Source organism: Malaclemys terrapin, chromosome 23 (genome assembly GCF_027887155.1).
Source record: "Malaclemys terrapin pileata isolate rMalTer1 chromosome 23, rMalTer1.hap1, whole genome shotgun sequence".
In the NCBI taxonomy this organism is placed as follows: domain Eukaryota; kingdom Metazoa; phylum Chordata; order Testudines; family Emydidae; genus Malaclemys; species Malaclemys terrapin.
The window spans coordinates 1,598,610-1,626,192 of NC_071527.1; the positions used below are offsets into that span (position 1 = coordinate 1,598,610).

Here is a 27,583-nt window from a genome sequence, read left to right on the forward strand (position 1 = left end):
TCGCTCTCAGATCCTGAGCACAGAGACGCCAGGAAATTCTTTTTGCATACAAAACAAAGTTTAATTGATCCAGCCACCCCCACCCCAGCTCCCACCCATGAGTGTGGCCCTGTCAAGAGGGCTTGGGGAAGAGACTCCGACATCAGTAAAGAATCCATATTCAAATCCCCTTTGCGGCCTGAAATTCACAACCGTTTCTTGGTTTTAAGGAGAACTAAGGCAGCAGATGGCGAGTCAGGAGGGTGGGCGGAACCCTGGCCGGATCAGGGTTCGGCTGCCGCCGCTGGCACAGCCAAATTGAGACCAGACCAGGTCTTGGAAGGACTGTAAAACAGATTCCGGTTCCAGCAGCATTAGAAAAAAAAAGGGAGTCCCGCAGCCAAGGGGAACTGGGCCCATGCTGGGGACCGGGGCAGAGACTGCTGTAAACATGTGCGTGCAGGCTTAGACATCGGCTATAAATATCCAAAGCTCTCCCCCCCCCGCCCAAAAACCCCCCCATAAATACATTCGGCAAGAGGAGCCCCTTCCATAAACGCAGTGCGCTGGATACACACGGGCTGCTTCCAACCTGGGAATGTGCAAACGCAGGCCCTGCCCGCCGTGGGGCGCGGGGCCAGGCAGTGAGGTACAGTGTGTGTGTGGGTTACCCGTAACAACGCCAGGCCAGGGGGCTCTGGTGGCATCTAGCCCTGGGTTCCCCGCTCCCGGGGCTGCGAGGAAACTTCTAGGTAGAGGCAGGGAGGCGGCCACTCTCCCTGCCCCCGCAGCAAGCTCGAGGCAGCAGTGCTCACATCAGGAGGCAGCTGCGCTCGGTGCCGTAGGAGTTGTCCACCCGGTCGATCTCCTCTATGATCTTGGTGAAGATTCCCCGGGTCATCTGTGGGGATGGAGTGGGGGTGTGTGTGTTTGAATGACAGCCGGGAGGCCAGCCCCATGGCCCTCTGAAGGATGGGATCATTGGGGAGCCCCCTTGGGGGAGGCCCTGAAGGAATCCACCCCGCCCAGCATCTGCCAGCCCCCCCACTACTCCCACCCCCCAGGAGTGCCTCTATTCCGGCAGCAGCTGCTGGGTTACATCAGGCTGCGCTCAGGGGGAATTCAGTCACTCCTGTCTCCGCAGTGCAGGGACCTCACCCCTCTGTGCAGCCCCCTGCCCTCCCCACAACCCCTCAGCTCTGCTGGGAGGGGCAGATTCCCCCCCGCCCGCCCCAAGCCTGCGGGTACCAGGAGATGCTGCCGAGTCGGTCCATAGGCTCCCGGGGCCATTCAGCATCTCACTCTCCCCCCGTCCCGCCCCCCGAGTGTGGGACCAAGAGGTGAAATATACCAGACCTGGTTCTCTTTGGCCGACGACTCCAGGAACACGGCCCCCCAGGAATCCGCCAGCTTCTTGCCCTCGTCTGTCTTCACCTCCCGGCTAGACACACGACAGGGGGTTGAATGGGAGCCGGATGAGGAGTGAAGATCCCTTAGACCAGAGCTGCCCACCCCCCAGGAACGCATGAGAGGAGGGAGGGGGCAGCGGGCTGGAGCCCAGGGCTTGGCAGGGAGCTCTAGGGAGATGGGATGCAGGGAGGAACCGGCTGACAGACCACAGGGCCATCACAACAGCAGAGCCACTTCTTACCTCTCCATGGAGAGATCAGCCTTGTTCCCGACCAGCACCACCGGCATCCTGTCAGAAGAACAGAGTGAGCTGGGATCCGGCTGCCTCCAGCCCACGCCTCCCCAGCTCCAGTAGGCCATGGCCCAGGCACACCCAGCCGGCCAGGTGTCCAGCCCTCCCTGAGGAGGACCCCCAAGGCCATGGCCCGTTCACCCAAGGGGCCCAGTTAGCATCCACAGCCTCGGTGGGTTGTGGGGCAGGCACATGCCCCATTTGGAGTCCGATGGCCGGGGATGGAGTGGGTCCCACCCAGGGCAGCTGCAGACCCAGCCTCTCCCCGAGCCCCCTTGTTGGGACAGGCCGGGCCCCGGACAGGGGAGGGGAACTCTTACCGGGTTTTCCCTCTGCTTTCGTACAGCCTGTTGTGAAGGGTCTTAACCACCTGGAAGCTGCAGAGGGGAGACGGGGAGCGGTCGCTAAGGAGAAGCCACGGAGCTGCGTGCCGCCAGGCTTGGCCCAGCAGGGCCCAGCAATGTTGATGACAGGATTCGGGGCGAACCCTGGGGCTGTGCAGGTTCTGCTCCAAAAAGTCACTGTTAAACTGGCCTATCCCTGTGTTGAGTCAGGGTGGGCCCGATCCCCCTGCACAGTCGGCCGGATCCCAGCCTGGAGCTGGCCGAGCCATCGATTAGCCTGGGCAGCAGGCAGCCCTGCCACGACTGGGGGGCACAACCCGGGGTGGGGGGGAGCCACTGTATTGCTGGTGACGACCCGTGAGCCCGGAAGGCCCCCTTCAGATCCGCTATCCCAGGGGCAGTTTGCTGGGGCAGTTGGGAGAACATCCCCCTCTCTGATCCGGAGTCGCGGCCGAGGGCACGGGCTGGCTGCAGCGTGGGGGCTCACTGAGCTCCCAGCCCTGCCGCACGGCACGGCATGTCCCCTCCCCCGCGCTGGAGCCAAGCCCTGCCCCCCCCGGGGGGGGAGCCCTCACCTTCTGAGCGAGGTGACCGAATAGACCAGCAGGTATCCATGGATCCCGATGCTGAAGGAGGGGGGCAGGATGGTGTACTCGTCCTGGTGAGCCGCGGGCACAGCATCGGGCGAGAAACAAACACAGACATGATCACTCCCCCCCTTCATCACGGGACCCCACCCCACTGAGACACAGGAGCCCAGTCCAGGCGGCACGCGGATGGGAGACCCCCAGCAGGCTGCAGAAAGCCAGAGCGGCATTTCAAGGTTTCACTAGTGCCCCCTATGCCCCAGCACCATGCTAAAGGACAGCGTTGGTGCTGGAGATGAATTCCTTTGGAAACACCGAACCTTTCACAACAGGTGTTATTTTGGGAGGGGGAAGGGCCTGACCAAATCCCCCCTCCCTAAATTCCCTCTGGTCATCAGACATGATTTCCCCCTTCCTGACCTAAACTGCTGCCTTGATAGGTGATGGGTTCCGCCCCAGAGATGGCTGCAGCACGTGCCGGTTTTGGGGGTGGAGAGGGAAGATCCATCAGGATAAGGCACTGTGGAGAAAAGCTACACTAGTCCCTCCTCGCTGCCCCAAGGCCTTACCTGCCCTGCTGTATCCACTAGCTGGAGGTGAAATTCATCCTTTCCCACCATCAGCATTTTGTTGTAGGCTGGAGGGAACCAACGGAGCAAGAGTCAGTTACAGGGTGTGGCCCCCCCTGCTCACAGCCCCACGGCTCCCTGCTGCCCTCTGGTGGCTGGTTTACGAGTCCGCTACTGCCCCATAGCGAATGGGCCTGGTCCTTTGGACTCGGCGGGCCCAGGGTCAGTCCCTGCGGGACGTCCCCTCCAACCTCAGGGTTCCGGCTGCTGCAGGCAATGAGGCCCCTGGAGCCCCTGGGAAGTTGGAAGCTTCTGTAAGCAACCCGGGGGTTCAGCTACACCAGCCCCCCAGGCTGAGATCAGCTCCCATGGGCACGGCCTCCTGTCCTGCCCAGCCAGCTCCACGCGGCAGAACCAGAGCCGAGCCCGGAGACAGGAGCTGGCGGAGTCCCAGCGGCCTCAGCTCTCTCCATGGATGTTCAGGCGAGGATGGATTTGAGCCCAAAGCCTGACGCAACCCCAGCCCTGTGGCAGGCCAGAGAGGCTCCGCGGTGAGCGAAGGAAGGAGAAGCCCCAGAGCAGGGCTGGGATGGAGACCAGCAGGTCTCCTGCGATTACACACACAGGACGAGCTGCTCCAGACACACTCAAGACTGCGTTTCCTGACAACAAGCAGACCTGAATAAAGGTCCACCCAACCTCCTCGCTATTGGCGGGGCTGAGGTCTCCTGAAAGGCAGGAAGGGGCTCGAAACATCCCAGGGCAGGAAGGAGGGAGGGGTCACAACAAAAGCAAAAGGAAACATCCCCCTCCCCCACCCACCCACCCACAGCACGTGGCCTTTCAGCTTAAAGGCCCCTTGTCTGGTTATTCTGAGCCAGATTCTCGCCCTCGGTGGAGATCTATTTGAGTGAAACCCCAAGCAAAGCTCAAGTGGTTTCCATTCATCCTAAGCAAAAGCAACTGACCGGAGCTGGCAACAGAGCTCTGCTGGATACCTCGCCCCGGGCCCCTCCCTGCCCCCTGCAGAAGGCGCTGGATGCTAGGCAGGGAAGCCACCTTCGCCCCCATCCCATCCCCAACGACAGGCGTCCTGGCTGGTGTTTTAACACGTGGGCGTGAAAGTGAGTGCGAGTTGTAGCGTGGACACCGCACACTCCTAGTCCTCTCCAAGAATAGCAACATGCGGATCCCACAGCCTGGTCGAGCGGGTGGGTTCTGTCCAGGACTCTGCCACATCACTTTGCCAAATCCCATCCCCTCCTTCTTCGGTGCCCCCCCACCCCATCTTTAAACAATGGGGGGGGGTCTCCACAGCACCTCCCATGGAGACAGGTTTTGGTGAGACCTCTAGACATATGGGGATAAATATAATGTGCAAAGACAACTACAATCCCCAGGGTAGAGACGCCCGCTACAGATGTAATCAGGCCTGAAAGGGCCCTGCACTCACTGCTTTCCACTGTAGGGTCATAGCACTCCAGGAATTCCCCGTCCACAAACTGATGAGCCAGGGAAGTTTTACCTGGAGGGGAGAGATTTGAAACCTCATTGCTGTGAATGCCGCAAGCCTCTCAGTGTGCGTCCACACTGCAATCAGACACCCAGAGTTGGCCCGTGCCAGCTGCCTTGGGCTAAGAGGCTATTTAACTGCAGTGTAAACCAGGGTCCTAGAGCCGGAGCTCAAACGTCTGCCCCACAACTAAACAAGCCCCTTCCCCGAGTCAGCCCAGCAGGGGCCAGCCACGGGCGTCTGATTGCAGTGTGGACGTGCCCTTAAAGGCGGCTTTGTCCACGGCTAGGAGCCACCCACAGAGACAACAGGGCGAGGCCTGCCAAGTCCGCACCCACCGAATGCGCACCAGCGCGAAGGGGGGCAATCAGCCGCCACGGGGGGGGGGTGTTTTTAGGCAACAGCTTGATCAGAAAAAAGAACAGGAGTACATGTGGCACCTTAGAGACTAACACATCTATTCGAACCTACCCGCCCAGACCCCATCCCGGGGGGGAGAGGAAACGTCAGACACACACACACACACACCCCGTGTGGGGCAGGCCCCCGGCTGGACACCCCCGCACACACTAAATCTAAGGAAACGAGTCAGTCCCCCCCCCCCCGAGCGCGACCTCTGACCCCGGGTCATTTCCTCTCTCCCTTTGCCTGCCATGTGGTTCAATGGCAAACTGACCCCGCATGACCCCCAGCCCCCCCAGGATCAGAGCTGGGGGGGGCAGCAAAGACACGGAGAGCTGCACACCCCAGAACGTGGCCATATCCCCCCCCGCCCTAGGGCGCGCCTGGGGCGGGGGGGGGGGGGGGAAGGACCCCCCCTCCCAGCCCCCCGACGATGCTGCTGAGCGTGCGACGGGCTGGGCCAGGAAGCAGCAGGAAAACCCGCAGCGCAGGCGGGCCCGTCCCCTCCTCACCCCCCCGCCTCTGCAGCCACCACCAGCCCCCCGCCCGCAGCCCCTGGCATGCTCCGTGCAAAGCCCCTGGTGCCCCACGCCCTGCAGCCGGCCCGTGCATCCCCCCCCCGACCCCGCATGCACCCTGCGCCCCCCCCCCTCCTGCAGGGGAGCCCCGCCCCGCCGGACTCACCCACGGAGCGGTAGCCCAGGATCACCACCTTCCGGTAGCGCACCAGCGGCATGGCCCGCGCGGACAGCACCGCGCCGCTGAGCCCGGCGGCGGCAGGACCGGGGGGGAGAGCAACGCGGGCGGGCCCGACAACCTGCGCGATAAGAGCCCGCCCGGGCGGGGCCGTCACCGCGACCACAACACCCGGCCTCCCACGTGACCACAACACTGCGAAAGCCGCCGCGGCTATTGGCCGGCGTCCCGGCCGGAGGGGCGGAGACTCCCCCGAGGAGGGAGGAGGAGGGCGGGGAGCGGGGAGGGCGCATGCGCGCTAGTAGGGCTGGCTCCATTCATTAAAATGGAGGGGGCGGAAAGTGGACCACGTGGTTTTACACACACACACACACACACACACACACACACAGCACGTGGGGGGGGCTGTCTCCACAGTCTGACTCTGCCCCCCCGGAATTGACCCCCACTTCCAGAGCTGCTTCCACACACTGACTGCCCCACCCCCCGCCCTGCGGGGCATCTGCCCCCTTCTGCCCCCCCAGCTCTGGTCCCCCTCCCTGCCCCATGGGGACCTGGCCTCCTCCTTGTAGTCCTGTCGCCTTCTGTCCCCCTGCAATTCTGCCTCTGCCCCCCCCCCCCCCCCCCCGCGCACCCAGAACCTAGGCATGGCCAGACTGGCTCGGAGCACTGGTCCAGCGACCCAGGGTCCTGTCTGCCGACAGTGGGTGCCGGGTGCTTCAGAGGGAACGAACAGAACAGGGCAATTACCGAGTGATCCCCCCCGTCGTCCACTCCCAGCGTCTGGCAGGCCGAGGTTTAGGGACACTCAGAGCATAGCCATTGATGGACCTGTCCTCCAGGAACTGATCTCATTCTTTTTATACGTTTGGCCCTCACCACATCCCCTGGCAAACAGCTCCACCGGTGACTGTGCGCTGTGTGAAGCAGAACTTCCTTTTGTTTGTTTTAAACCTGCTGCCCGTTCATTTCATTGGGTGGCCCATGATTTGTGTGTTATGTGAAGGGGTAAATAGCACTTCCTTATTCACTGTTTCCAAACCAGTCATGATTTTATAGGCCTCTATCATATCCCCCTCACTCGTCACTTTTCCAAGCTGAACGGTTCCAGTCTTTGTAATCTTGCCTGAGATGGAAACTGTTCCATCCCCCTACGCATTTTTGTTGCCCTTCTCAGTACCTTTGTCAATTCTAACATATCTTCTTTGAGATGGGGCGACCAGCACTGCAGGCAGTGTTCAAGGTGTGGGTGTACTGGGGATTTATATTAGCGGCGTTAGGATATTTCCTGTTTTGTTATCGATCCCCATCCTAATGGTTCCTAACATTCTATTCGCCTTTCTGACAGCTCCTGCACACTGAGTGGATGCTTTCACAGAACTATCCACAGTGACGCCAAGATCTCTTTCCTGAGTGCTAACAGCAAATTTAGACCCCATCACTTCATATAGATAATTGTGAGGATGTTTTCCAATGTGCGTTACTTTGCATTTATCTACATTGAATTTCATCTGGCATTTTCTTGCCAAGTCACCCAGTTTTGTGAGATCCCTTTGTGGTCTGCTTTGGGCATAACTAATTATGTATCTGCAAACTTTGTCATTTCACTGTTCACCCCTTTCTCCAGCTCATTTAGGAATCTGTCGAACAGCACTGATCCCAGTACTGCTCCTTGGGAGACCTGGATATCTGTCTCTCTTTCTGCTGTGAAAACTGGCCATTTATTCCTATCTTTTTTTCCTATCTTTTAACCAGTTACTGATCCATGAGAGGACCTTCCCTCTTATCCCATGGCTGGTTACTTTGCTTAAGAGCCTTTGATGAGGGACCTTATCAAAGGTTTCTGAAAGGCAAGTACACTATATCCACTGGATCACTCTTGTCCACGTGTTTGTTGACCTCTTCTCTTCCCAGAGAATTCTAGTAGATTGGTGAGGTATGATTTCCCTTTACAACAGCCATGTTGACTCTTCCCCAACAAATCATGTTCATCTGTGTTCTGATAACTCTGTTCTTTACCACGGTTTCAAACAATGTGACTGGTACTGGTACCCTGCCAGCACAATACCCAGGATGCACTGTCCCCCCTTTCTGTAGGTCCCCTGGTCTCCATGCTAGTATGATGGGCATGGCGGGCCACAGAGGCCATGACCAGCACTAGCCAATATTCTAGGGAGAGGGTGGATTGCCATCTCAATGGGGAGAGACAGCCCCAGTATTCAGGGATTCCCAGCCCAGAGTGGAGTCGGGACTTGCCCATGCTGAGATGGAAACATCCCAAGCTGTTATGTGACAATTAGCTGCCCTGAGCCTGGCCTGGGTGTGTGTGTGTAATAAATTAACTTTCCCTGTAAATAAACCACATGCCAGATAAGACTAGGGGCAGGTGGGAGCCTGTTTTGTTCTTTCCAAAGCGGACAGCCACGCAGTTAGGGGGTGGGGTGGGGTGGGCATGGGGAGGGGGAAATATGTGGAGGTGGTGGAAGAATTTTGCTTGTAAACAAGTGTAAAGGTCCTGGCTGGAGCCTGCCCCCAGGGGCTGGGCGCTCCTTCCTCGGAGAAGTGTCCGAGCACATCAGCTCCTGCTGGGTCGGTCTGCAGCAATCAGCCTTGTTTAGTACAAACCCAGCAGCAAGCTTCAGGGCCTGTCTACACTGCAGTTGTCAGCGGGCTTGGGCCGGGGCCGGCTTGGGCCAAGGGCCTTTTCCCCCCCGGCAGGGTCCCAGAGCCCAGGCTTCAGCCTGAATGTCTACACCACAATTAAACAGCCCCTTTCCCCGAGCCCCACGAGCTGGAGTCAGCTGGCCCGGGCCTGCCGCGGGGGAGTGACTAGTGTAGACGTACCCATTGGCACAGTGCTCGGCCGTCCCATCCTCAGGGCGGGTTGGGGCAGGGAGGAAAGCAGCCGTGGTAGGCTCAGGGTGGGGGGGGCCCTTATGCGATATCCCCTTTCAGTCTGTATCAGACTGAAACATGCCACTCACCTGGGACAAACACAGTCTCCCCACGCCCCCATCCCCCCCACAGCCTAGGTGAGGGCAGCCTGGGGACAGGGTGGGGGAGCTCTTGGTCTTGCCCTGTCGTGTAACCGGAGGAGGGGCCCAGGCAGGAAACCAGGGGGTCTCTGCAGCAGGGCAGCGATCCCTGAGGTCTGTGGCACCCGCAGCTCCCAGCCCCAGGGCCCTGCTCTGCCCTTCCCCCGTGACACGCCCTCAGCAGGGGGCGATGCCTGCGCTCCAGGGCAGCGATCTGGGGCTAGTTCCCTGCCTGTGTGCTGGTCCCTCGCAGCCTCCTGGGCACCCGGATGGCAGGGTGGGGATGGAGCCTGGAGGGGAGAATCCTACCCCATTGTGCCGGGCCTGGCTCTGTGTGGGGATCCCAGCCACGGAGATTTAACCCGTCTTGCCTCTGCCCCCGTTGGCCTGGGCCACGGGAGGGGCGAGGTCCCGGGGCCCTTCCTGGGCTCTGCTCCGGGCACTGGCGGATGCCATGCAGGGCCCATTGCCTCCAGCTGCAGGCCAGTCTCCTGCATTGTTCTGCTGGGACACTAGGGGGCAGCCGACACCAGCTCAGCCATATCAGTGTCTCTAAACACCTGTATGCCTCCCCCTCCCCACCCCCCTGGGAGATGCGGGGCAGCGGAATGGATCCAAACACCTCTGGGTCGCCTGTTCGAATCCAGCCCCTGGCCGGAGCACTGGTGTGCGGCCGCTCACCGGTGAGATGAGTTTGGGGAGTTCTCAGCCCAGCTCCCACTGGGCAGCCCCACGGCAGAGACACCAGCTGGCCCTGCGGGGGAGGGGGCTGAAATGGGCAGGCTGGGGTGGGGGGTGATACGGGGAGAGATGAGATTGCAGGGGGCTTGGGCAGAACAAGGTGACTGGGGGGGTGCTGGGAAACGGGGACGACGGGGCATTGGCAGAGCTGAGGGGGCAGTGGGGGCGGGGGAGGTTCTGCCTGTCTTATCCCACTTCCTGCACAGCTCAGCTTCCCCTGCCCCCTCCTCTGCACTCCCAGCGCTAGCCAGCCCCTGGGGCCTGTGGACAATGAGACAGCCTGCCCATCTCCCGGGGGGGGGGCTACTCTCCAGAGGACCCTTTCCTCTCATGGGCAAGGCCTTGCTCGGTTTTGGTTGGGGCAGGGGTCAGCCAGCAAATGGTGGGGAAGGGGGTTGATTATGCAAAGGTGCCCACAGTGATCCGGGGAGGAGGGGTGCCTCCGTGGATGGGGGATGGGATTTGCTAATTCCTGCTGGGTGTGGGTTGAGATTAGACCTGAATCTGGGTCAATTTCCCCCCACCCCACCCCACATTTTCCTGCATCATTTTCTCCAATGGGCTCAGTGCAAAAGGCTCAGGTGTATGGGTGTTTTTTTTTTGGGGGGGGAGGCAGGATTTCCCCTCTGCACACAGTCCCTGGCCTTCCAAATTCAACCCCCCAGGCAGCCCCCTTCCCTCTGGGCCTAGAATCCCCCCACCCCTTGCTCCCAAGAGTCTCCACACTTCATTTCGGCTCATAAGCCAAAGAGCTCTGGGCTTGGTCCTTTCCGGGTCTCCCAGCACGAGTCACCCCCTTCCCCCTGCGGATGGATTGTGCCGGGACTCAGGAGGGGGCTGCAGGCTGGTCTCGCCCCAGTGCTGGGGGGGTGGGGTGGGGGGGTCAATGCAAGAGAGAAAAACGCCCCTGTTCTTGTGCCTGGGGCGGAATGGGAGCTGCTGGGGAGGCCGTGGGGGACGAGCTGTTCCTCCAATACCCCACCTCCCCAAAGTACGCTGGGAGGCAGATCTGCTGGCTTAGCCATGGGCTGGCCCCCAGGAGAGGAGCCAGAAGGGAGCAGGCCGGGGGGGGGTGAGGCCCAGCCATCCGCCCTCTGAGCAAACACTGCCTGTTCTCACAGCCCAGCGCCCACTTGACCTTCACTATGCAAATGGGAAGCAAGGAATGTGCAATGGGATCCCGGTGGTGCGGAGTCAGAGACCGGGGCTGGGATCCGGGGCCCAGCCACCACACGGGAGACATGGGGAAAGGGGGCTGGTGCGTGCCCTGCGTGTGGGTAGGACGGACCTGACTGCTTCCCCTAAGCTAAGCAGCGGGGGGGGAGGGGAGACCTGGTGATGCAGCTGCAATGGGGTAGGGGAGTGTTAGTGCTGGGGGGCGGGGGTCACCTGTCCTGGGCACCAGGTGAGACATGGAAAACCAAGGTGCCCCTAGGACCCTCCCCAGCCATGGGGGGAGCGGGCAATCTGGGCAGTTCCAGCCCACTCCCCTGGGCTGGAGGGGAGAAAGAGGAACTAGCCACGTGGGGGTCAGGGTGGGGGGGACACAGGTGCAGCCCCTTAGCAGCCTCTCTCCAGCACCAGAAGACACAATTTCGTCATTAACAAAAATTAAATATTATTTAAAAAACCCCAAACAGTTAAAACCACTTTAACCCCTCCCCCGCAGTCCAGGCAGAGACAAACAGCGTATAAAATTATATTACCCTTTATAAATAGAAAAATAAAACTCTTAAGCGGGGCCGGGGAGGGGGGGCAAGGTTAGGGGGTTAGAGTATCGGGGCCCAGCAGTGCAGAATTAACCTGTTACCAAGATACACGTCCCCCCACTCGCCTCCCTGCATGAGCCACAGCGGGGGAGTAGCCCCCGCCCCCCGAGTTCAGTGGAACGACTTGCCCCAGTTCGCGTGTCCTGCCCCCGGCTGCTGACTGGCCTCGCTGCGAGGAGAGAGTCCCATCCCCCGCCCTGGCGCTGCCCGCATGGGCCAGCACACGTCAGCCTAGAACCGGCTGGCAAGGAAGCCAGGCGCTTACCCTGGCTGGGCAGGACACTAAGACGCGTGAGCGTTGCCTTGCCACCCTCACAGAGCCACGAAAAGAACCCAGGCGTCCTGACTCCCCCCTCCCCCGCTCTGAACGCTAGCCCAGACTCCCCTCCCGGAGCCCGCAACAGAAGCCAGGGGTCCTGATGCCCAGCCCCCCTCCTCTAGCCACTAGCCCACACAGTTTCCAAGAGAGCATGGCCAGGGTCTGGCTTTTCAAGCCAATGAGAAACCCCCACACAAGGGAACCCCTCTGACTTCAAAGCTATTCCTGCCCCAGTGGTGGGGCAGCTGGATCAGAGGGCCTGGCTGGAGCCCCCGGGGAGCTCATTCTCTCTGGGCCCTGCGTTGGAGGAATGCGGGGAAGGCCCAGCCAGCCCACAGCCCGGCAGAGCCCGGCTTCCCGCGCGGCCGAGAACCGCAGCTGGGCAGAGGGTCTTGGGGTGATGATGCAGACTTGGAGCCTCCTGCGGGAGCGTGACTGCGTGCACGGCCCCCCACCTTCCCCGGTGGGATCTGGGCTCAGGGGCCTTGCCCCTGTTCCTCCTTCCGTTCTGAGGACCCCTGCCTTGCACGAACTCCTTGGCAGGGCGCTAACGGGGCCCAGCGCTGCCCCTCCCTCCTCCCGCGGGTGCAAAGGGGGTGGCCGTGCCAGCTGGCTGCTGGCGGTGCCCATTCCCAGGCAGAGTGGGCCAGGGCAGAATCCCTCGATGAATGCTTAGGGGAGACGCGAGGAGGGTGGGCAGGTGGGTGCCGCGCCCCAGGAGGAGCCCGGAGGAGGGGTCATGCCAGGCTGGGGGGAGGGGCTGCAGAGGGAGGATCTGGGGCCTGGCAGGAGCATTAGTAACAGGAGGGCGGGATGGCCCGGGTCTGACCTGCTGCATTCGGTGGAATGGCAGCTGGGGAGCACAGTGGAGAACCCGGCCTGGTGCTGGGCTGGGCCTGCTGCCGGGAGCCCAGCTCCTGGGCTGTTCTTAGCAAACCCTCTGGGCCCAATTCTGCCCCTTGGTCAGCCCGGGTGGGCACCACCCCAAAACCGGCCTCGGGATTTCATCTCGGGCAGGGAAAGCAGCAAGTCAAGACCCAGTCATGCTGGTTAAGTGAAGCAAGAAATACAGGGACTCGGGAGAGGTGCCCCAACCGGGGTGTGGTTTGGGGCTCACCCTCCCCCCCCTCAGGCCTGGGTTCCCATTCCCTCCCCCGACCCCCAGGCCTGCAGGGATCCCAAGGCACTTGGAATAAAGCTTGGAAACTGCTCTCAATCCAGCGCCTCCTGCTTCCAGTTTGTTACATTAACGTTGTCTGCGTCACTGATTGTAACGTGGTCGCTAGGCGTGGAGGGAGTCCTGGCCCAGCAGCCCCCACGCCAGCTGGTAGAGCAGCCGCGAGTACCAGTGCATGCCCGTCTCCGGCGCACTGCAGTTCCTGGCCTCGCCACTGGGGGGCAGCAGTGAGAGGAGGCCGTGGAAAAGCCGGAGGGGGGCGAAGGCGCGGTGGGCCCAGTGATGGCTTTCCAGGACGGCGTAGCAGGAGGCTAGCACCCCGTTGACCAGAAGGGTCCCATGTGATGTCAGTGGGGCAAACACCCCCACGCCCTCCTCCCGCGACACCCGCAGCACCCGGACTGGCTGCAGCCCCCGTCCGCCAGCGTGGTGGGCCAGCACCGAGTCACCCACCCGCACCCGCCAGGCAAAGACGGGCACGAAGCTGGCGGTGCCGTTGGCCGGGGCCGGGGCAGCGAACACCAGATGGGAGGGCGTGAGCAGCAACCGGTGGGCGGGGCTCTCCGTCTCGATGGCCACGAAGGACACACGCCGGCGCAGGTCGCGGTCCAGGAAAAGCAGCACCTCGGTGGGGACCACCTGGCCGCTCCGGTCCACGGCCAGGACCCAGTCACCACGGCGCAGCTCCCACAGCCCCTTCCGCTGGCCGCTCCGCAGCGTCACCGTGGCGTGGCCCGGGAAGCAGCCGCCGGCCCGGCTGGCCAGGGAGTTATCTGCGGGAAGACAGAGGGTCCTGTCAGCACTGCGGCCTGCGTGGGCCAGAAAACACCCCGATGGAGGCACGGAGCAGGCGGGCAGCATCTTGCCCGCGGCCTGTCCGCGTGGGGGATATTTGCACCTGCCTCGCTCCCATCGTGCAAGCCCTCCCCGGAGCAGGGCTGGTGCACCAGGTGTAAACAGGGCTTGTACAGGGGCAGTTTAATCCAGCACAAGGCCTGGCTCACAGCACAGGACATCATCGCTGGGGTTCGCACTGGAGCAGAGAGACCACTACCCAGCCCAGACAGACCCGGCTTGTGATGCCTGCTCACGCCAGGGGTGGAGCAACTCCAGAGAAGTGCCACGCGCTCTCAGCCTCCAGTGAAGGCAGCGGGCGCCATGGGCACCTCCCGCGTCTCGAACCTCTTCGTTCTGTCGTCTGGCTTGGCCATGCTTCTAGGGAGGGGAAGTGCTCGCCCCTGACGGGCTCAATCCAGAAACAAACCAACAGGGCACGGTGCTTGGGAAAGCCCCGTTTAACAGGGACTTCAAGGGGGATCCTGCCTTAAAGTGCGGCTGCCTGGTGGGGAAACCTCGAGATGTATCAACACTCGGTCAGCAGCTCTGTCACAGGAGGTTCAAAATATTCTTTGTGAGTATTACTAATTATTTAGTTAGTAATTAGCAGTTAGTATTACTATAATAATTACTAACTAAGACCCTCCTCTGCACTGAATTTCTTTACAACAATCATAAGAACAATTCCCTTCATGTTCGATTTTTGTGACATCCTTAACGCTGATGGGATGAGGAAGGAATTCTGCGGCTTCTGTTACTGCAGTGCCTAGAAGCACCCCCCAAAGCAGGGCCCCGCTGCAGGTGCTGCACAGCGCGAGCGTGAGAGGCAGGGCTTGCCCCAAAGAGCCGACAGTCCGTGTAGACAACGGGTGGGAGGGGAAGCTGAGGCATGGAGCTGGGAAGAGACTCACCCAAGGTCACAAAGCAGGGTCATTGGCAGAGATGGGACTAGAACCCAGGAGTCCACACTCCCAGCCTAGTGCTCTGCCCATCAGAGGTGTTGGGCGGGGGCATAAAAGGCAGTTGAGGGGGTCGTGAGGTAGTGAAAAATTTCAGATGAAGGCAAAGAAAATCTGCCCTCTCCCCCTCCCCACACACTCACCGGCGCTGCCCCCTGCTCAGAACACACCCACCGAGCAATCGCACAACTGAGCAGCAGCGACACATTTTTTACTCTTACACGTGAACGGAAGCAAACTTGTGAATTCAAACAAGGAGTTGCCAACCTGAAGAAGTCAAGGAACACCCCAGGCCATGGGTCCAGGCCATCCAGAGCCAGGATCCCTGTCCCCCCCTGTATCACCCTGCTTCCCGGTACCTGCTTTCACCGACACGTGGATGTGGGCTTTGGACTCGTAGTAGACCCAGTCGAAGCCAGCCTCCACGGCCAGGCGCGCCAGCATGCCATACTTCTCCCTGTCCCGGTCAGACGTGGTAATGTCCAGTGCCCGCCCTTCATAGTGCAGCGAGTCGGGCAGGTGATGCCCATCTTCGTCCCAGCCTTCCGTCACCCGCAACTTCACGCCGGGCCACATGTTCATCACGGCGATGGCCAGCGCGTTCACACGGTCCTTGCAGCGCTGGCAAGGGAGAGCATGTACATGAGAACGGCCAGCCTGGGTCAGACCAAAGATCCATCTAGCCCGGTGTCCTGTCTGCCAACAGCGGCCAGTGCCAGGGGCCCCAGAGGGAATGAACAGAACAGGGAATCATCAAGTGATCCATCCCCTGTCGCCCATTCCCATCCCTGACCAGCCTGGCAAGTAGCCACTGATGGACCTATTCTCCATGAACTTATCTAGTCCTTTTTTGAACCCTGTTATAGTCTTGGCCTTAGCAACATCTTTTGTCAAGGAGTTCCACAGGTTGACTGTGTGTTGTGTGAAGAAATACTTTCTTTTGTTTGTTTTAAACCTGCTGCCTTTTAATTTCATTGCGTAACCTCTAGTTCTTGTGTTATGAGAAGGAGTAAATAACACTTCCTTATTGACTTTCTCCTCACCAGTCATGATTGTATAGACCTCTCTCATATCCCCCCTGAGTCGTCTCTTTTCCAAGCTGAAAAGTCCCAGTCTTATTAATCTCTCCTCATACGTTAACCCTTGCTGCTCCGGAGGCAGTGGGGCAGACAGAAGGGAGCTGGCATTACAGGAGGAGAATGCACAGCTGGTTGGGGGGCTGCGAGGAGCGGGGACCCTGACATCAGAGGAGGAACGGTCCAAGGATGTGCTAAGAGATTTGGACAGCCCTGCCCTGCCTTAGCTGCCACCTCGGGTGCTGGGGGGCACCCAGAGGAAGGACGATGGAGATGCTGTTGCAGGGGCAGAGGCCAGGCCTCCGGCCGATTTTTAATTCCAAGGAGCTGGCCATTGTCACCGACAGGGACAGCGAGCGGGGGAGACAGGGGAGGGCAAAGGCAGCAGCACCCCCATAGTCCCACGGCTTTGCTGGTTCACAAGCGTAATTCCCTCTCTAGACTGGCGTGCGAGCCAGTGCCACCGGGCGCTGGGGCAGCCAGCCCAGGTTTTCAGGGGCATTTCAGCAGATTCGGGGGCACTGCCAGGCTGGACGCCGCCACCCACAGCGGCTCACCGGCCAAGGCCTCGTCTCCAGCACTCAGCGCCCGGAGAGCCGCCCGAGGCCAGGGCAGCCGGCAGCTTTGCCCCGGCTCGGCAGACAAGGGTCGCCTGGAGCCAGTTTGGGCGAAGGGCTCCTGTCCCTCGCCCACGGACCAGGCAGACGCAGGTGGGCAGGGAATCACCCACAGAGGGGACGGGACTTTGCCACAGGGCAGCAGCTCTGCCAGGGATAGAAGCACCCGGGCAGTGCCTACCCACTGAGTCAGGCTGGCTCCCCGAGCGGGGCACAAAGTGCAGGGGGGCTGTGGTGACCCCCCCCCAATTCACAAGCTCGGGAACTGAGTCTGCGGCACAAGGCTTGAGGTGCGATTTTCCCTTTGCTTTCCTGGTGCTTCCACGGTCCCTTTGCCGGTTGAACCCGGTGCCCCCCCAGGTGTGACACCCGCCTCCCCCAGCCACACCCAGCTGCACTCGCCGGACGTGTCTGGGCAGCGCCCAGAACCGGCTCCTTCCCCTCCCCCTACTCTACCCCCCCCCCCCGGCCCCTCAACTGCGCCCCCTCAGCAGAGCCCGGCTCCCTCCCACAGCCACGGGCATCGGTACAGAAGGAAACTTGAAACGGAGAGAGGCCAGGGCCCGGAGGAGAGTGCTGTTGGGGTTCTGAGCGCTCCCGTGAGACCAAGTGGGGGCCTTTTTCCAGCGCCGGGCTTGTCGTCAGCAGCTGGCAGCCAAATGCCCTGGGCAGGGACCCCGGCGGGCACAGACGCCACACAGTCCCGCAGAGCCGTGCTTGGGACGGCGCCACATGGGGACGGGACACGCCTAGGTCTGGCTGCCCCCACCCGGCCCAAACCAGTGCTCACCAGCTCCCCCCAGAAACACACAGACTAGCTCCTTAATGGGTGATTCATTAACTCGGGTCAGGCCCAGAGGGAATGGCTAATCCATGTTTCAGGAGCATCAGACTTGTTTGAGGCTGGGCCCCTCCCTTTAAAGCAGGGGGGCGGGAACCAGGACTCCTGGGTTCCCCTCCCTCCCCCCCCCCCGCTCTGGAATTGTCTCCCTCTGTGACCTCGTGCCAGTCACTCCCTTTTTCGGGGGCCATGGGGAGAGCCACGCTTCCCCGCTTTGCAAAGCAATGAATCTCTTGATTGAAAGGTGCTACATGCCCATAGATTCATCCATCCTGCTGCAGACCCACGTACACTTTGTCCTCAAACAATTTCCATAATATTTATTTATTATGCCATTCATTCCTCCCTCACAGAACTGCAGCCAGCTCTGGGGTGAGGCGGAGCAGCTCTGTATAACACCAACGCTGCACAGCACATTAAAATCAGAATCCCGCTCGATTCTCTCCCGATGTGGAAATGCAACAACTGGCCACAAAAGGCAGAGCCTGAGATAAGCTCAGCGAGGAGAGGCAAAGGGAAAGGCTGGAGTGGCAGCAAACATCCCAAGTCTCCTGCCCCGCACAGGCCTCAGCCCAGTCTCTGCCTCTCCTCTTCACCCCCAGCACTCCCCCAAATCTGCCCCCCAAGCATCATTAACCCTCTCCTGCAGTGTTCACTCCTGGTAGCCACTTTCCCTCCTTCTTCCCTCCCTCCTCCTGGGCTCCTTCCTCTGACCCCTTCGGCACCAAGCCACCTGCAGCTGCAACGCACCCCGGCTCAGGCCTAGGACAAGCCAGAGAGCCGAGCGGAGCCGAGCCGGGGCCTTGGGGGCAGGCAGGGTGGGCGGGGAGCTGCGAGGGGAAGGAACGAAAGAGGGGCAGACGGAGAGATGGGGGGCGCGGGTGGCATTTAAACCAGCTAGAAAGGGAACAAAGTCAGATTGATGGCGTGCAGGGGAGGAGGGAAGGGCCGGTGGAGGAATGTGCGGCGCTTCTCGCGCCTCGCAGCACAATAGCTGTTTTCCAGCCCGAGAATTACTTAACTCGGCGAGAATTTCAAATCCTCCGGTTCAACAGGGAAAGAACAGCAAAGTCATCAGCTTTGCCACAAAGGGCCCATTCAGCGGCCTTGCACCCCCCCCGGCCGGTGTCAGCAAGGGGGAAAGTGCACCCTGGGGGGGCAGCCACAGGACCCCCCTTCCCCCCCCGGCAGGACTGCAGCAGCCACTGACCAGGATCGGGGCCCTGCAAGGCTGGGGGCTGGAGCAGTGCACAGGAGTGGTTGGTGCGCTGGCCACCAGGGGATCAGGCCGGAGGAAGAGCAGAATATCCCCTGGGGGGAGGAGTGCTTGGGAGTTTGGGGGGGCCTTTTAGCTAGTCTCACCCTCCCCACACGCACCTAGGCTGGGGGTCCCCCCAATAGCATGCACTTTCCATAGGAGTGAACAGAGTGGCTGGGGGAGGCACTCTCTGGGGTACCCAGACCAGCCAAGGGATGGCTGAACTGCCAGGCCCCGAACCCTAATGGCCAGACACCCCATAAAAGTCAGGGTGCAGCAGCCACATTTCAAGGGGGCTAATTCCACTCAGCAGCACCACTTGCCACCCCACTTCCAGCCGGATAATATTCGTCCTAAACAGCCGCATGGCCTTAACCAGCCGCCACACTCCACCCCAGAGGAGGCTGCATCTCAGTGCTGGGCAAGTGATCCCTTTTGCTGTATGACCCTGGAACGGCTTCTGCATTCTGCCCCAGAGGGCAGCCTGGGCGAGGGGTCTCTGCCTGGGTGATCTGTCACATGCCGGCCGAGTGGGGCTAGCTGTCTTTCAAGTCCTCCCACAGGCCTCTGGGCTGCAGTTTGGGGCTGTTGAAAACTGGGTTCCTTCCATCCCCCCGAGATACCCCAATGCCCAGCCCCAGCAAGAATACGATGCCCTCCTGGTCCCTGCCCACAACATAGCAGCCTCAGGGGGACGCAGTCCGGAAGAAGGCAAGACAGGAGCAAGGGGAAATCATACGAGCTGCTCCCTCCCGGGAAGCTCCGGCTGGGAGAGGAGGTTTATCACGAAATGAATAATCCAATCAAGAAAAAAGTAACCACTTCCCTCTAGCCTTGACATTATTCTCATACCAGGAGGGCGAGACTGGCGCGGCGGGCAGGGGAGCCGGGAGCATGGGAAGGAGAGAGAGGGACAGGCAGTGAAAAGAGCGATCGAGCGGGAGAACAAGGGAAGGGGAGAAGAGCCAGGGAGCAGGGCGGATGGATAGAGAATGGAGACAGAGCCAAGCCGCCTGGACCAGGACCAGGGGAGCCCGAGGCAGACTCCTCCATCACCATGGCAACAAGATAACAGGCAGCCAAGAGCATCCCCCTCGCTGCCCCAGCCTCCCAGGATGGGGAGACATGGAACTTCCCTCCTGCCAGCTCTCCCCGCCCCCCATTTGCCCCAGTGGGGGTATGGGACCCCATGCCCTTTGCTTTCCGTTCTGAGTCCCTGCACCCCCCATGGCAGCTGGCCAAGCCCAGCTGCGTGGCCCTGGGAGCTCTGACCTGCAGAGGCAGCCGCAGGTCACCAGCTGCAGGGCTCCGAGGGCCAGAGACTGCCAGGAGCACGGTCCCGGAGCAGCTGAATGGGGCATTTCCAAGCACCTCTGAGGCGGGGACAGGGGAACCAAGAGACGCAGCAAGTGTTGCCAGGGCAGGGGGGGGGGCAACACCCCAGCAGCAAACCCCCTCCGCGGGGAGAGTCTGGGCACCGCGTAGACCCTGCCCAGCGCAGCTTGCACTCCAGTGACCCAAGTCACCCAAGACTCTCACAGCAGTTCTGACGCCTCAGAGCAGCCCTGGGATATAGGTACCATGGGATCCCCATTTCAGAGCTGGGGAAACTGAGGCACTGAGCAGGGCAGGAACTAGCCAGTGAGTCCGGGCTGCAGGCAGGGAGAGAAGCCAGCCGTTATTAATGACCTGGAAGAGGGGCTGAGCAGGGGGTGAGGTTAGTGAAGACCGTGAGAGGGACCCTCAACCTGGGCCTGGCTCCCTCGCTAATTCCCTGTTCCGTTCACTCCCTCTGAAGCACCTGGCACTGTGGCTGATACGCTGGGGATCCCCACAGTGCAAACCCCAAGGATGGAGCTGAATTGGTCAGGCAAGGACTGGCTGTAACGGACTAATGTGCCCAGGAAGAGGGACTTGGGGTTTTCCAATGTTAGTGTCTATGACTCTCCAACAACCACTAGACCCCTCTCCCCTCCCAGTGCTGCAAACGGAACCCAGGAGTCCTGGCTCCCATTCCAACCAGCACCGGACACATCCCATCAACCCTCCCACTCCCGGGTTGCTACGGCTTGAATATTCCAGGGTGCTGGTTCATTCCTGGAGGGAAGGGCCCACCCCGGAGTGTGCCCCCCCTCGCCGAGCAGACTCCCCTCCTCACCCCAGCACCGCAGCAGGAAACACCCACCCCGGAGCGCTCCATGCGCCCCCACGCCCCATTGTCTCTCCTCCAGCACAGCCAGCTCATTCTACTCCCAGAGCCGACACGCCCACCATCCTGTGCCATCCAGACCCAGTCTGGCTGCCAGCCTCCCCCCTTGCCCGGGCGACGGACATCGGGTGACTCAGCAGGAGGAAATGAATCCGCAATGCAGTCAGGCGTGCCCACCCACGGACACGCGAGAGGCTGAAATGTCATCGGCTCGCACAGCCCAGGAGCCAGCGGTCCCCTGGCACTGCCGGGACCTGGCATTGGCCACCCTAGGGGGCGGTTACATCAACTATCGTAACTAAGGGGCGTGGCACGACCATGTCCCCCTCTCTGGGGCACAGCCTGGCCCCAGGGCTGCCCCAGATGAACATGCACCTCCTCCGCCAGGGTGCCCGTGGGCTTCCCGCACCGCTGCAGCCCCTCCACCCTCTGACATTGCTCGTCACCAAGCCCCTGTAGCGCCAATGTGGGTCAATCCCGGTGGGTGGGGCTGATGGAACAGCTGGCCAGTCCTGGCCCAGCGACTTCTACTTGTTGCTAGCACTACGTTCACCTGTGGAACTCACTGCCCCAGGACTGTTCAGACACAGAAAGCGCAGTCAGATGTGCTGGGATCGGAAACTCTGCTTTGTACATGTTTCAGCCTGGAGCCTTCAGCCCCCCAGGCAGCCACTCCCCAGCTAACAGACCTGTTAGGGGCACTGTTCCATCCATCCAAGGAACTTATCTGCCCCCCGCTGCCTGACAGTCCCAGCACCTCCTGGGCAGCAGGGCAGGGCCGTTATCCCCATTTGTGCAGTGGAGAAACTGAGGCACAGAGAAGCCGCATGACTGGCTTGTGTTCCTACAATCTGTGGCAGAGCTGCGACGGACTCCAGGTCTCCCGGGGCCAAGCCATGGGGCCAGTTGTCTCCTCGTAACCTTTGCAACAAACCAGAGCCCTCGGTGAATGTCCCCAGGGTCGGCCGAGGTTCAGAGCCTGGAGAACATGTCCGGGGGGGCGTGGGGGGTGGAAAGGGGGCCAGATGCAGGTTTTCCTGGGCCCTGTTGTTAAAATGCATCTCCCCATGTAACCCCGAGCTCTTAGCAGGGGCCAACAACGGCACTGTTTCACCTCCCCTGCCAAGCCATGAAATGGGATGAGACATCCCTGTCGCCCATTGCCCACCCTGCCTGCTCTGCAGTGGGGTCTCTGCTCTCTCCCCCTTCCCCGCCCCAGGAGCTGCCACTTCGGCCCTATCTTCACTGCCAAGACGGGGTGGAGGGGGGCAGCCACGACCCAGCCTGGCTACATGGGGGGAAGCTCCCTGGGCCCTGTCTCCACTGGGCCCTGGTCACCCCCCGCTGAACACCTCCTCCCCTGCCCCCCGCTGGCAACCAGACACTGCTGCCAAAGAGAAAGTGACCAGGGTGCCAAACATCTCAGGGGCCAAGGCAGATGGTGACGCCAAGGCCCAGGTCCTGAGCTCCTCTCCGGTGTAAATCCAGGCTGGCTTTGAGGGAGGTGATTCAGGTTTACCCCCCACACCACCTCCACAGATCAGAGCCAGAACTAGACCCCAGCTTCTCTGCTCTAATCCACCCCCCATCTCATTCCCCCCCCGCCTCCCCAGCGCTGGGTCAATCACCCCAAAAGGTCTCACAAACCACTTCATGTTAATTGTTGTCATTTCGGTTCCGCCCCATTGGCTCCAATGGGTCCCTGGGGGGGTTGGGGGGGACTGGGATCGAATCTCTGCACCCAGCATAGAGGAGGGGTCTGCCCCCTTTGCTCAGCCCTGCAGCAGGCCCCAGGCGGAGATCCCAGGGCAGGGCCATAGGGCGCAGGGCTGGGAGCCACCATGCCTGTGTCTAGCACAGTAGCACCTGGGCCCAGGCCAGCCCGGGCCTCAGTGTCCCTGTCTGTGAAATGGGGGAGTCTGCAGGAGCTGGGCTCTGAGGAGGTGGAAACGCTGAACTGGAGCCGGCCAGGTGCTTTCCGAGGCTGTGGCAGGGCAGAGCAGCGATTCCATCCCGCGGCTGCTACTCACCTGTCCCAGAGAGCGGCTGGAGGGGCCCCCCAGCCTGAGCGCCCCCTTCACTCTCCCGGGAGCCTCCAGCGCTCCTTGCTGCTCTGAGGGGTCCCAGGCCTCCGAGTTGGGGCTGGGACACCTGGGGAGGGGGTGCAGAGTGCGGGGAGATGGAGAGTCGGGGAGTGCAGAGTCGGGGAGTGCGGGGGGATGGAGAGTCGGGGGGTGCGGGGGGATGGAGAGTCGGGGGGTGCAGAGTCGGGGGGGGGTGCGAGGGGTGCAGAGTCGGGGGCTGCCAGACCAGCTCCACGCAGCCCCGGGAGTTCTCAGCCAGCCCCCGGGCGAAGCGGCAGCGAATCGCCGGGGGCCCGCTGCGGTCTGGGAACAAGCTGCAGGCGGGTCCGGGCCGGCCCCCCCGCCTCAGGGCACCGCCTGGGAACTGACCCCCAGCCGCTCCCGATCCAGCTCCGAAGGTCTCGCTGCCGGGCAGCCCCCGGAGAGCGCCCCCAGTCCGCCAGTTCGCTCCCCGCTTGTACCTGGACGGCCCCCGCCCTGGACTCGCCCTGCAACGCGCCCGGGCTCCGGGCACCAGCCGCCGGGTTGATGGGTAACGGGGCGCAGGGCAGGGGGCCCCGGGGCGCTTGCCTTGCCCGGGCAGCAGCCGGGGGTCCGCGGGGGCGGCCGTCCCTTACCTGGGTCATGAGCCGGTCGGCCCCCGTGTTCTCCTCGTCCTTGAAGATGATGTCGGGGTTGTAGTTGGGCACCAGGTCCCGGAACCGCTCGGCGCGGCGCCCCAGCCGGCCCTCAGCCCGGCCGCTCGCAGCCAGCGTCTGCTCGGGCGCGTTGGGCACGAACTGCTTGTAGTGCAGCGGCACCAGGTGCCTCCGGGCCTGTCGCCGGCGCCCCGGCGGGCCCCGGCCCGGCCCGCAGCCCCGGCCCGGCAGCAGCAGGCAGCAGGCCAGGCAGAGCAGGGTGAGCGCCAGCGGGCCGTGCCAGGGCATCGCGGGGGCTGTCCGACGGCTTAGCTGCCTCCCGCGGCTCCGGGCTCCCGCATCGGGCCAGGGACCCCCGACAGCCCGGGGCCCCTCCGGGCACCGCCGCCCCTAGGGCCCGGGGGACCCCTCCTGGCACCGCCGCCCCTAGGGCCCGGGGGACCCCTCCTGGCACCGCCGCCCCTAGGGCCCGGGGGACCCCTCCGGGCACCGCCGCCCCTAGGGCCCGGGGGACCCCTCCGGGCACCGCCGCCCCTAGGGCCCGGGGGACCCCTCCGGGCACCGCCGCCCCTAGGGCCCGGGGGACCCCTCCGGGCACCGCCGCCCCTAGGGCCCGGGGGACCCCTCCGGGCACCGCCGCCCCTAGGGCCCGGGGGACCACTCCGGGCACCGCCGCCCCTAGGGCCCGGGGACCCCTCCTGGCAGCGCCATCCCCAGGCACCCTGGGTGCTTGGCTGCGCCCTCTGGTGCAGGGACCCTTGGGTGCCAGCCGTGCGCCCCGGGCAGCGTCCCCCCTCCTGCTGCTCCCAGCCACTGGGCAGCCCTGCCGGGTCCTTCGCTGCTGCTGCCCTTGCCAGGCTCCCGGCTCCGCCTTTAAGAGTCCGTCCCCCGGGAGCGGCGGCCACATCCCCCCGGTGCCGCCCCCGCGGGGCCCCGGCCAGCGCTCACTGGCGCGCCGTGCACCCAGCGCGCGTCCCCGCGTAACCCCTCTGGATCCTGCACGCGCGTCCTAGTGCACCTGTGCGCGCTCCCGCCCTTTCACCTGCGCGAAACTCCAACCGCGCGCCGCGCTCCCGGCCTGGCGCCAGCGGGAACGCGCCTCTGCCCTTCTCCGAAGCGCGCTCCTCACAGGTGTCCTTACTCCGGTCACAGTGGGGCCCAGCGCACCCCCACTGCCGCCCCCCGAGCCCTCATCCCACCCACTCCCTGCACCCCCAAGTCTTTCCCCCCCCCACTGCACCCTCCGCCCCTTCCCAGCCCCCCACCCGCCCCTGCCCTCTTCCCACCTCAGTGCGTTTCCTTCCCCGCTTTGCGCCCCCTCCCCTCCGGGGTAAAGTCCGCAGCGGGCCCTACGGCTCAGGGCTGCCTGCTCCCGGGGGGGGGGGGGGGCTCGGGTGCCCCCATTACAGATGTAACCCCCCCCCCAGCCAGGGGGGTTAAAGATCCTAATGCACAGGGGGGAAAGAGCTGGGGTTCCCCTCCCCCACAGGGCTAGAGCCCCCCCCGCCAGGGCCTGGGGCCCCAGTCTCTGGGGGGGGTCAGGTGAGAGTTTAGCCTGGGAGCAGCGTGGAGACCCGGGTAGATGGGCCCAGGCCTGAGCCAGCCTGGCCTTTCCCAGGGTGCCCCCCCCCCATCCAGCACCTGCCTCGCCCACAGGGTTGCCAATTTTCGGTAGGCGCATTCCTGGAGGTTTCATCACATGACATAATCTTTAATCAAAAAGTCTTCTTTAATTCCTGGAGACTCCCGGGCAATCCTGGAGGGTTGGCCGCCCTGCTCGCCCAGGGGTCCCAGCTGGAGTCGTAGGCGCTGGGCCCTGGCGAGAGGCCAGGCCCCAGGGGCGGGGGAGGTGCCGCTTCCAGAGTGGGGGCCCCCAAAAATTCAGCAGCCACTTTTGAAACCTGCAGAGAGACCCCCTCTCCCCCCCTCCCCGGGCTGGGGTCGGCGCGTCTCCTGCAGCAGCATTTCCGGCTCTGGCCAGCAGAGGGCGGACTCCTCTCATTCGAATTTGCCTTGAGATGCTGTTCGAAGGACCCGGAGTTAAAGAAGAACAGGAGTACTTGTGGCACCTTAGAGACTAACAAATTTATTAGAGTATCCGAAGAAGTGGGCTGTAGTCCACGAAAGCTTATGCTCTAATAAATTTGTTAGTCTCTAAGGTGCCACAAGTACTCCTGTTCTTCTTTTTGCGGATACAGACTAACACGGCTGTTACTCTGAAACTTGGAGTTAAAGAAAGTCACCAAGAAAGGGGCAGAGCAGAAAGCGACCTCTGCCTTCCCCGGGCCGGGGGGCCGGGCACCGCACCCCCAGCCAGCTCCATGCCCCAGGGCACCTGTGCCCCCAGCCAGCTCCACGCCCCATGTCACCCACACCCCCAGCCAGCTCCACGCCCCATGTCACCCACACCCCCAGCCAGCTCCACGCCCCAGGGCACCCGCGCCCCCAGCCCTGGCCGGCTCCGCGCCCCAGGACACCCGCGCCCCCAGTCGGCTCCACGCCCCAGGGCACCTGCACCCCCAGCTGGCTCCACGCCCCAGGACACCCGCACCCCCAGCCCTGGCCGGCTCTGCACCCCAGGGCACCCGCACCCCCGGCCGGCTCCGCGCCCCAGGGCACCCGCACCCCCAGCCGGCTCCATGCCCCAGGGCACCCGCACCCCCAGCCCTGGCCGGCTCCACACCCCAGGGCACCCGCACCCCCGGCCGGCTCCGCGCCCCAGGGCACCCGCGCCCCCAGCCCTGGCCAGCTCCGTGCCCCACGTCACCCGCACCCCCAGCCGGCTCCACGCCCCAGGGCACCCGCACCCCCAGCCCTGGCCAGCTCCGCGCCCCATGTCACCCGCACCCCCAGCCCTGGCCAGCTCCGTGCCCCACGTCACCCGCACCCCCAGCCGGCTCCACGCCCCAGGGCACCCGCACCCCCAGCCCTGGCCAGCTCCGCGCCCCACGTCACCCGCACCCCCAGCCGGCTCCGCGCCCCAGGGCACCCACACCCCCAGCCGCGGCCGGCTCCACGCCCCAGGGCACCTGTGCCCCCAGCCCTGGCCGGCTCTGCACCCCACGTCACCCGCACCCCCAGCCAGCTCCGCACTCCAGGGCACCCGTGCCCCCAGCCCTGGCCGGCTCTGCACTCCAGGGCACCTGCGCCCCCAGCCCTGGCCGGCTCCGTGCCCCATGTCACCCGCACCCCCAGGCGGCTCCGCACCCCAGGGCACCTGCACCCCCAGCTGGCTCTGCGCCCCAGGGCACCCGCGCCCCCAGCCCTGGCCAGCTCCGCGCCCCAGGGCACCTGTGCCCCCAGCCCTGGCCGGCTACACGCCCCCAGCAGGTCCCCAGGGTCGCTCTGCCACCTACAGCGCAGGTTGTGGGTCCAAGGCCCAGGTGGCAGCCCAGTGCCCACGCTCTGAGGGCTGAGCCAGCTCCCCCCAGCGCCACGGCCCCCAGGCAGGCGAGACGCAGGCTCGGGCAGGTGCACCCAGCAGTGCCCACGGGCGGGTGGATCACGGTGCTGGGCCGGGGCACTGGGAGGAGATCATGTTCCAGGGAAACCGGGCAGCTATGGCTCCATTTCCTGCAATACACACCCAGCTTCCTGATCAGCCCAGTGTAAAAACAGGAGGTTGGGCGGGGTGGGGGGGAGAGACAACAAACTCCCAGCTGTGACAGCCAGGCAGGGCCGGTTCCCAGCCCCCTGCGGCCGCTCCCCCCATCTGCAGAGCCGGGGCAGGATGGGTGGGAAGGTTTGGCACCCGGGCAGTTTCCTCTGCGCTCAGAGTGACAAACACCCCATGAAATAGCCGGTGGCTGGAGGCTTTGCTACCCCCTCACACGAACACCCCCCCCCCCGCCCCACATATAGGATTTTGGAAAGGCCACAACTATAACAGGCTTCAGAAAAGAACTAGAGAAGTTCCTGGAGGATAGGTCTGTCAATGGCTATTAGCCAGGCTGGGCAGGGATGGTGGCCCTGGCCTCGTTTGCCAGAGCTGGGAATGGGCGACAGGGGATGGATCACTTGGTGATTCCCTGCTCTGTTCATTCCCTCTGGGGCCCCCAGCATTGGCCGCGGTCGGCAGACAGGGCACTGGGCTCGATGGACCCTTGGGCTGGCCCTTCTGATGTTCAAAAGGAACATGGGAGTGGGGAGCCCCCTAGAGCAGACTGGAGCTGGGCCAAAAGGTGAACAAGTCCTCTTCATTGGCACCCCTGCTAGCCCAGCCCTGGCTCCC

The 27,583-nt window shown here is 62.9% G+C and overlaps 2 protein-coding genes across 3 annotated transcripts; both read right to left on the bottom strand.

The window, feature by feature from the left end:
- Positions 1-89: 89 nt before the first annotated feature.
- On the bottom strand, positions 90-5,914 carry RHEBL1 (RHEB like 1). Of its 2 annotated transcripts, none has more exons than XM_054012870.1 (8): positions 5,781-5,914; positions 4,635-4,706; positions 3,182-3,249; positions 2,601-2,683; positions 2,002-2,058; positions 1,631-1,678; positions 1,336-1,420; positions 90-324 (listed from the first exon to the last, which is right to left on the bottom strand). In XM_054012870.1, exons 1-8 carry the CDS (start codon positions 5,830-5,832, stop codon positions 235-237), a joined length of 555 nt encoding a protein of 184 aa, XP_053868845.1. In that variant the 5' UTR covers positions 5,833-5,914; the 3' UTR covers positions 90-234. The 2 variants fall into 2 exon arrangements, with proteins under 2 accessions (XP_053868845.1, XP_053868844.1); XM_054012869.1 differs by having other exon boundaries at positions 235-880.
- Positions 5,915-12,867: 6,953 nt separating this feature from the next.
- DHH (desert hedgehog signaling molecule) lies at positions 12,868-24,490 on the bottom strand. The gene is made up of 3 exons (XM_054013256.1): positions 23,332-24,490; positions 14,989-15,250; positions 12,868-13,606 (listed from the first exon to the last, which is right to left on the bottom strand). Exons 1-3 carry the CDS (start codon positions 23,638-23,640, stop codon positions 12,939-12,941), a joined length of 1,239 nt encoding a protein of 412 aa, XP_053869231.1. The 5' UTR covers positions 23,641-24,490; the 3' UTR covers positions 12,868-12,938.
- Between the last annotated feature and the right edge of the window lie 3,093 nt (positions 24,491-27,583).

Bases quoted from the DNA above. Each gene is read 5' to 3' on its own strand.
- DHH (XM_054013256.1), bottom strand. From the start codon at position 23,640: ATGCCCTGGCACGGCCCGCTGGCGCTCACCCTGCTCTGCCTGGCCTGC. The intron at 15,251-23,331 runs GTAAGGGACGGC...CTCCCTTGCCAG, and splicing joins CCGACCGGCTCATGACCCAG to CGCTGCAAGGACCGTGTGAA. The intron at 13,607-14,988 runs GTACCGGGAAGC...GTCTTCCCGCAG, and splicing joins CCACGTGTCGGTGAAAGCAG to ATAACTCCCTGGCCAGCCGG.
- RHEBL1 (XM_054012870.1), bottom strand. From the start codon at position 5,832: ATGCCGCTGGTGCGCTACCGGAAGGTGGTGATCCTGGGCTACCGCTCC. The intron at 2,684-3,181 runs GTAAGGCCTTGG...GCGGCTCACCAG, and splicing joins TAGTGGATACAGCAGGGCAG to GACGAGTACACCATCCTGCC. The intron at 325-1,335 runs GTCTGGTATATT...TCTGTTTTACAG, and splicing joins CGTCGGCCAAAGAGAACCAG to TCCTTCCAAGACCTGGTCTG.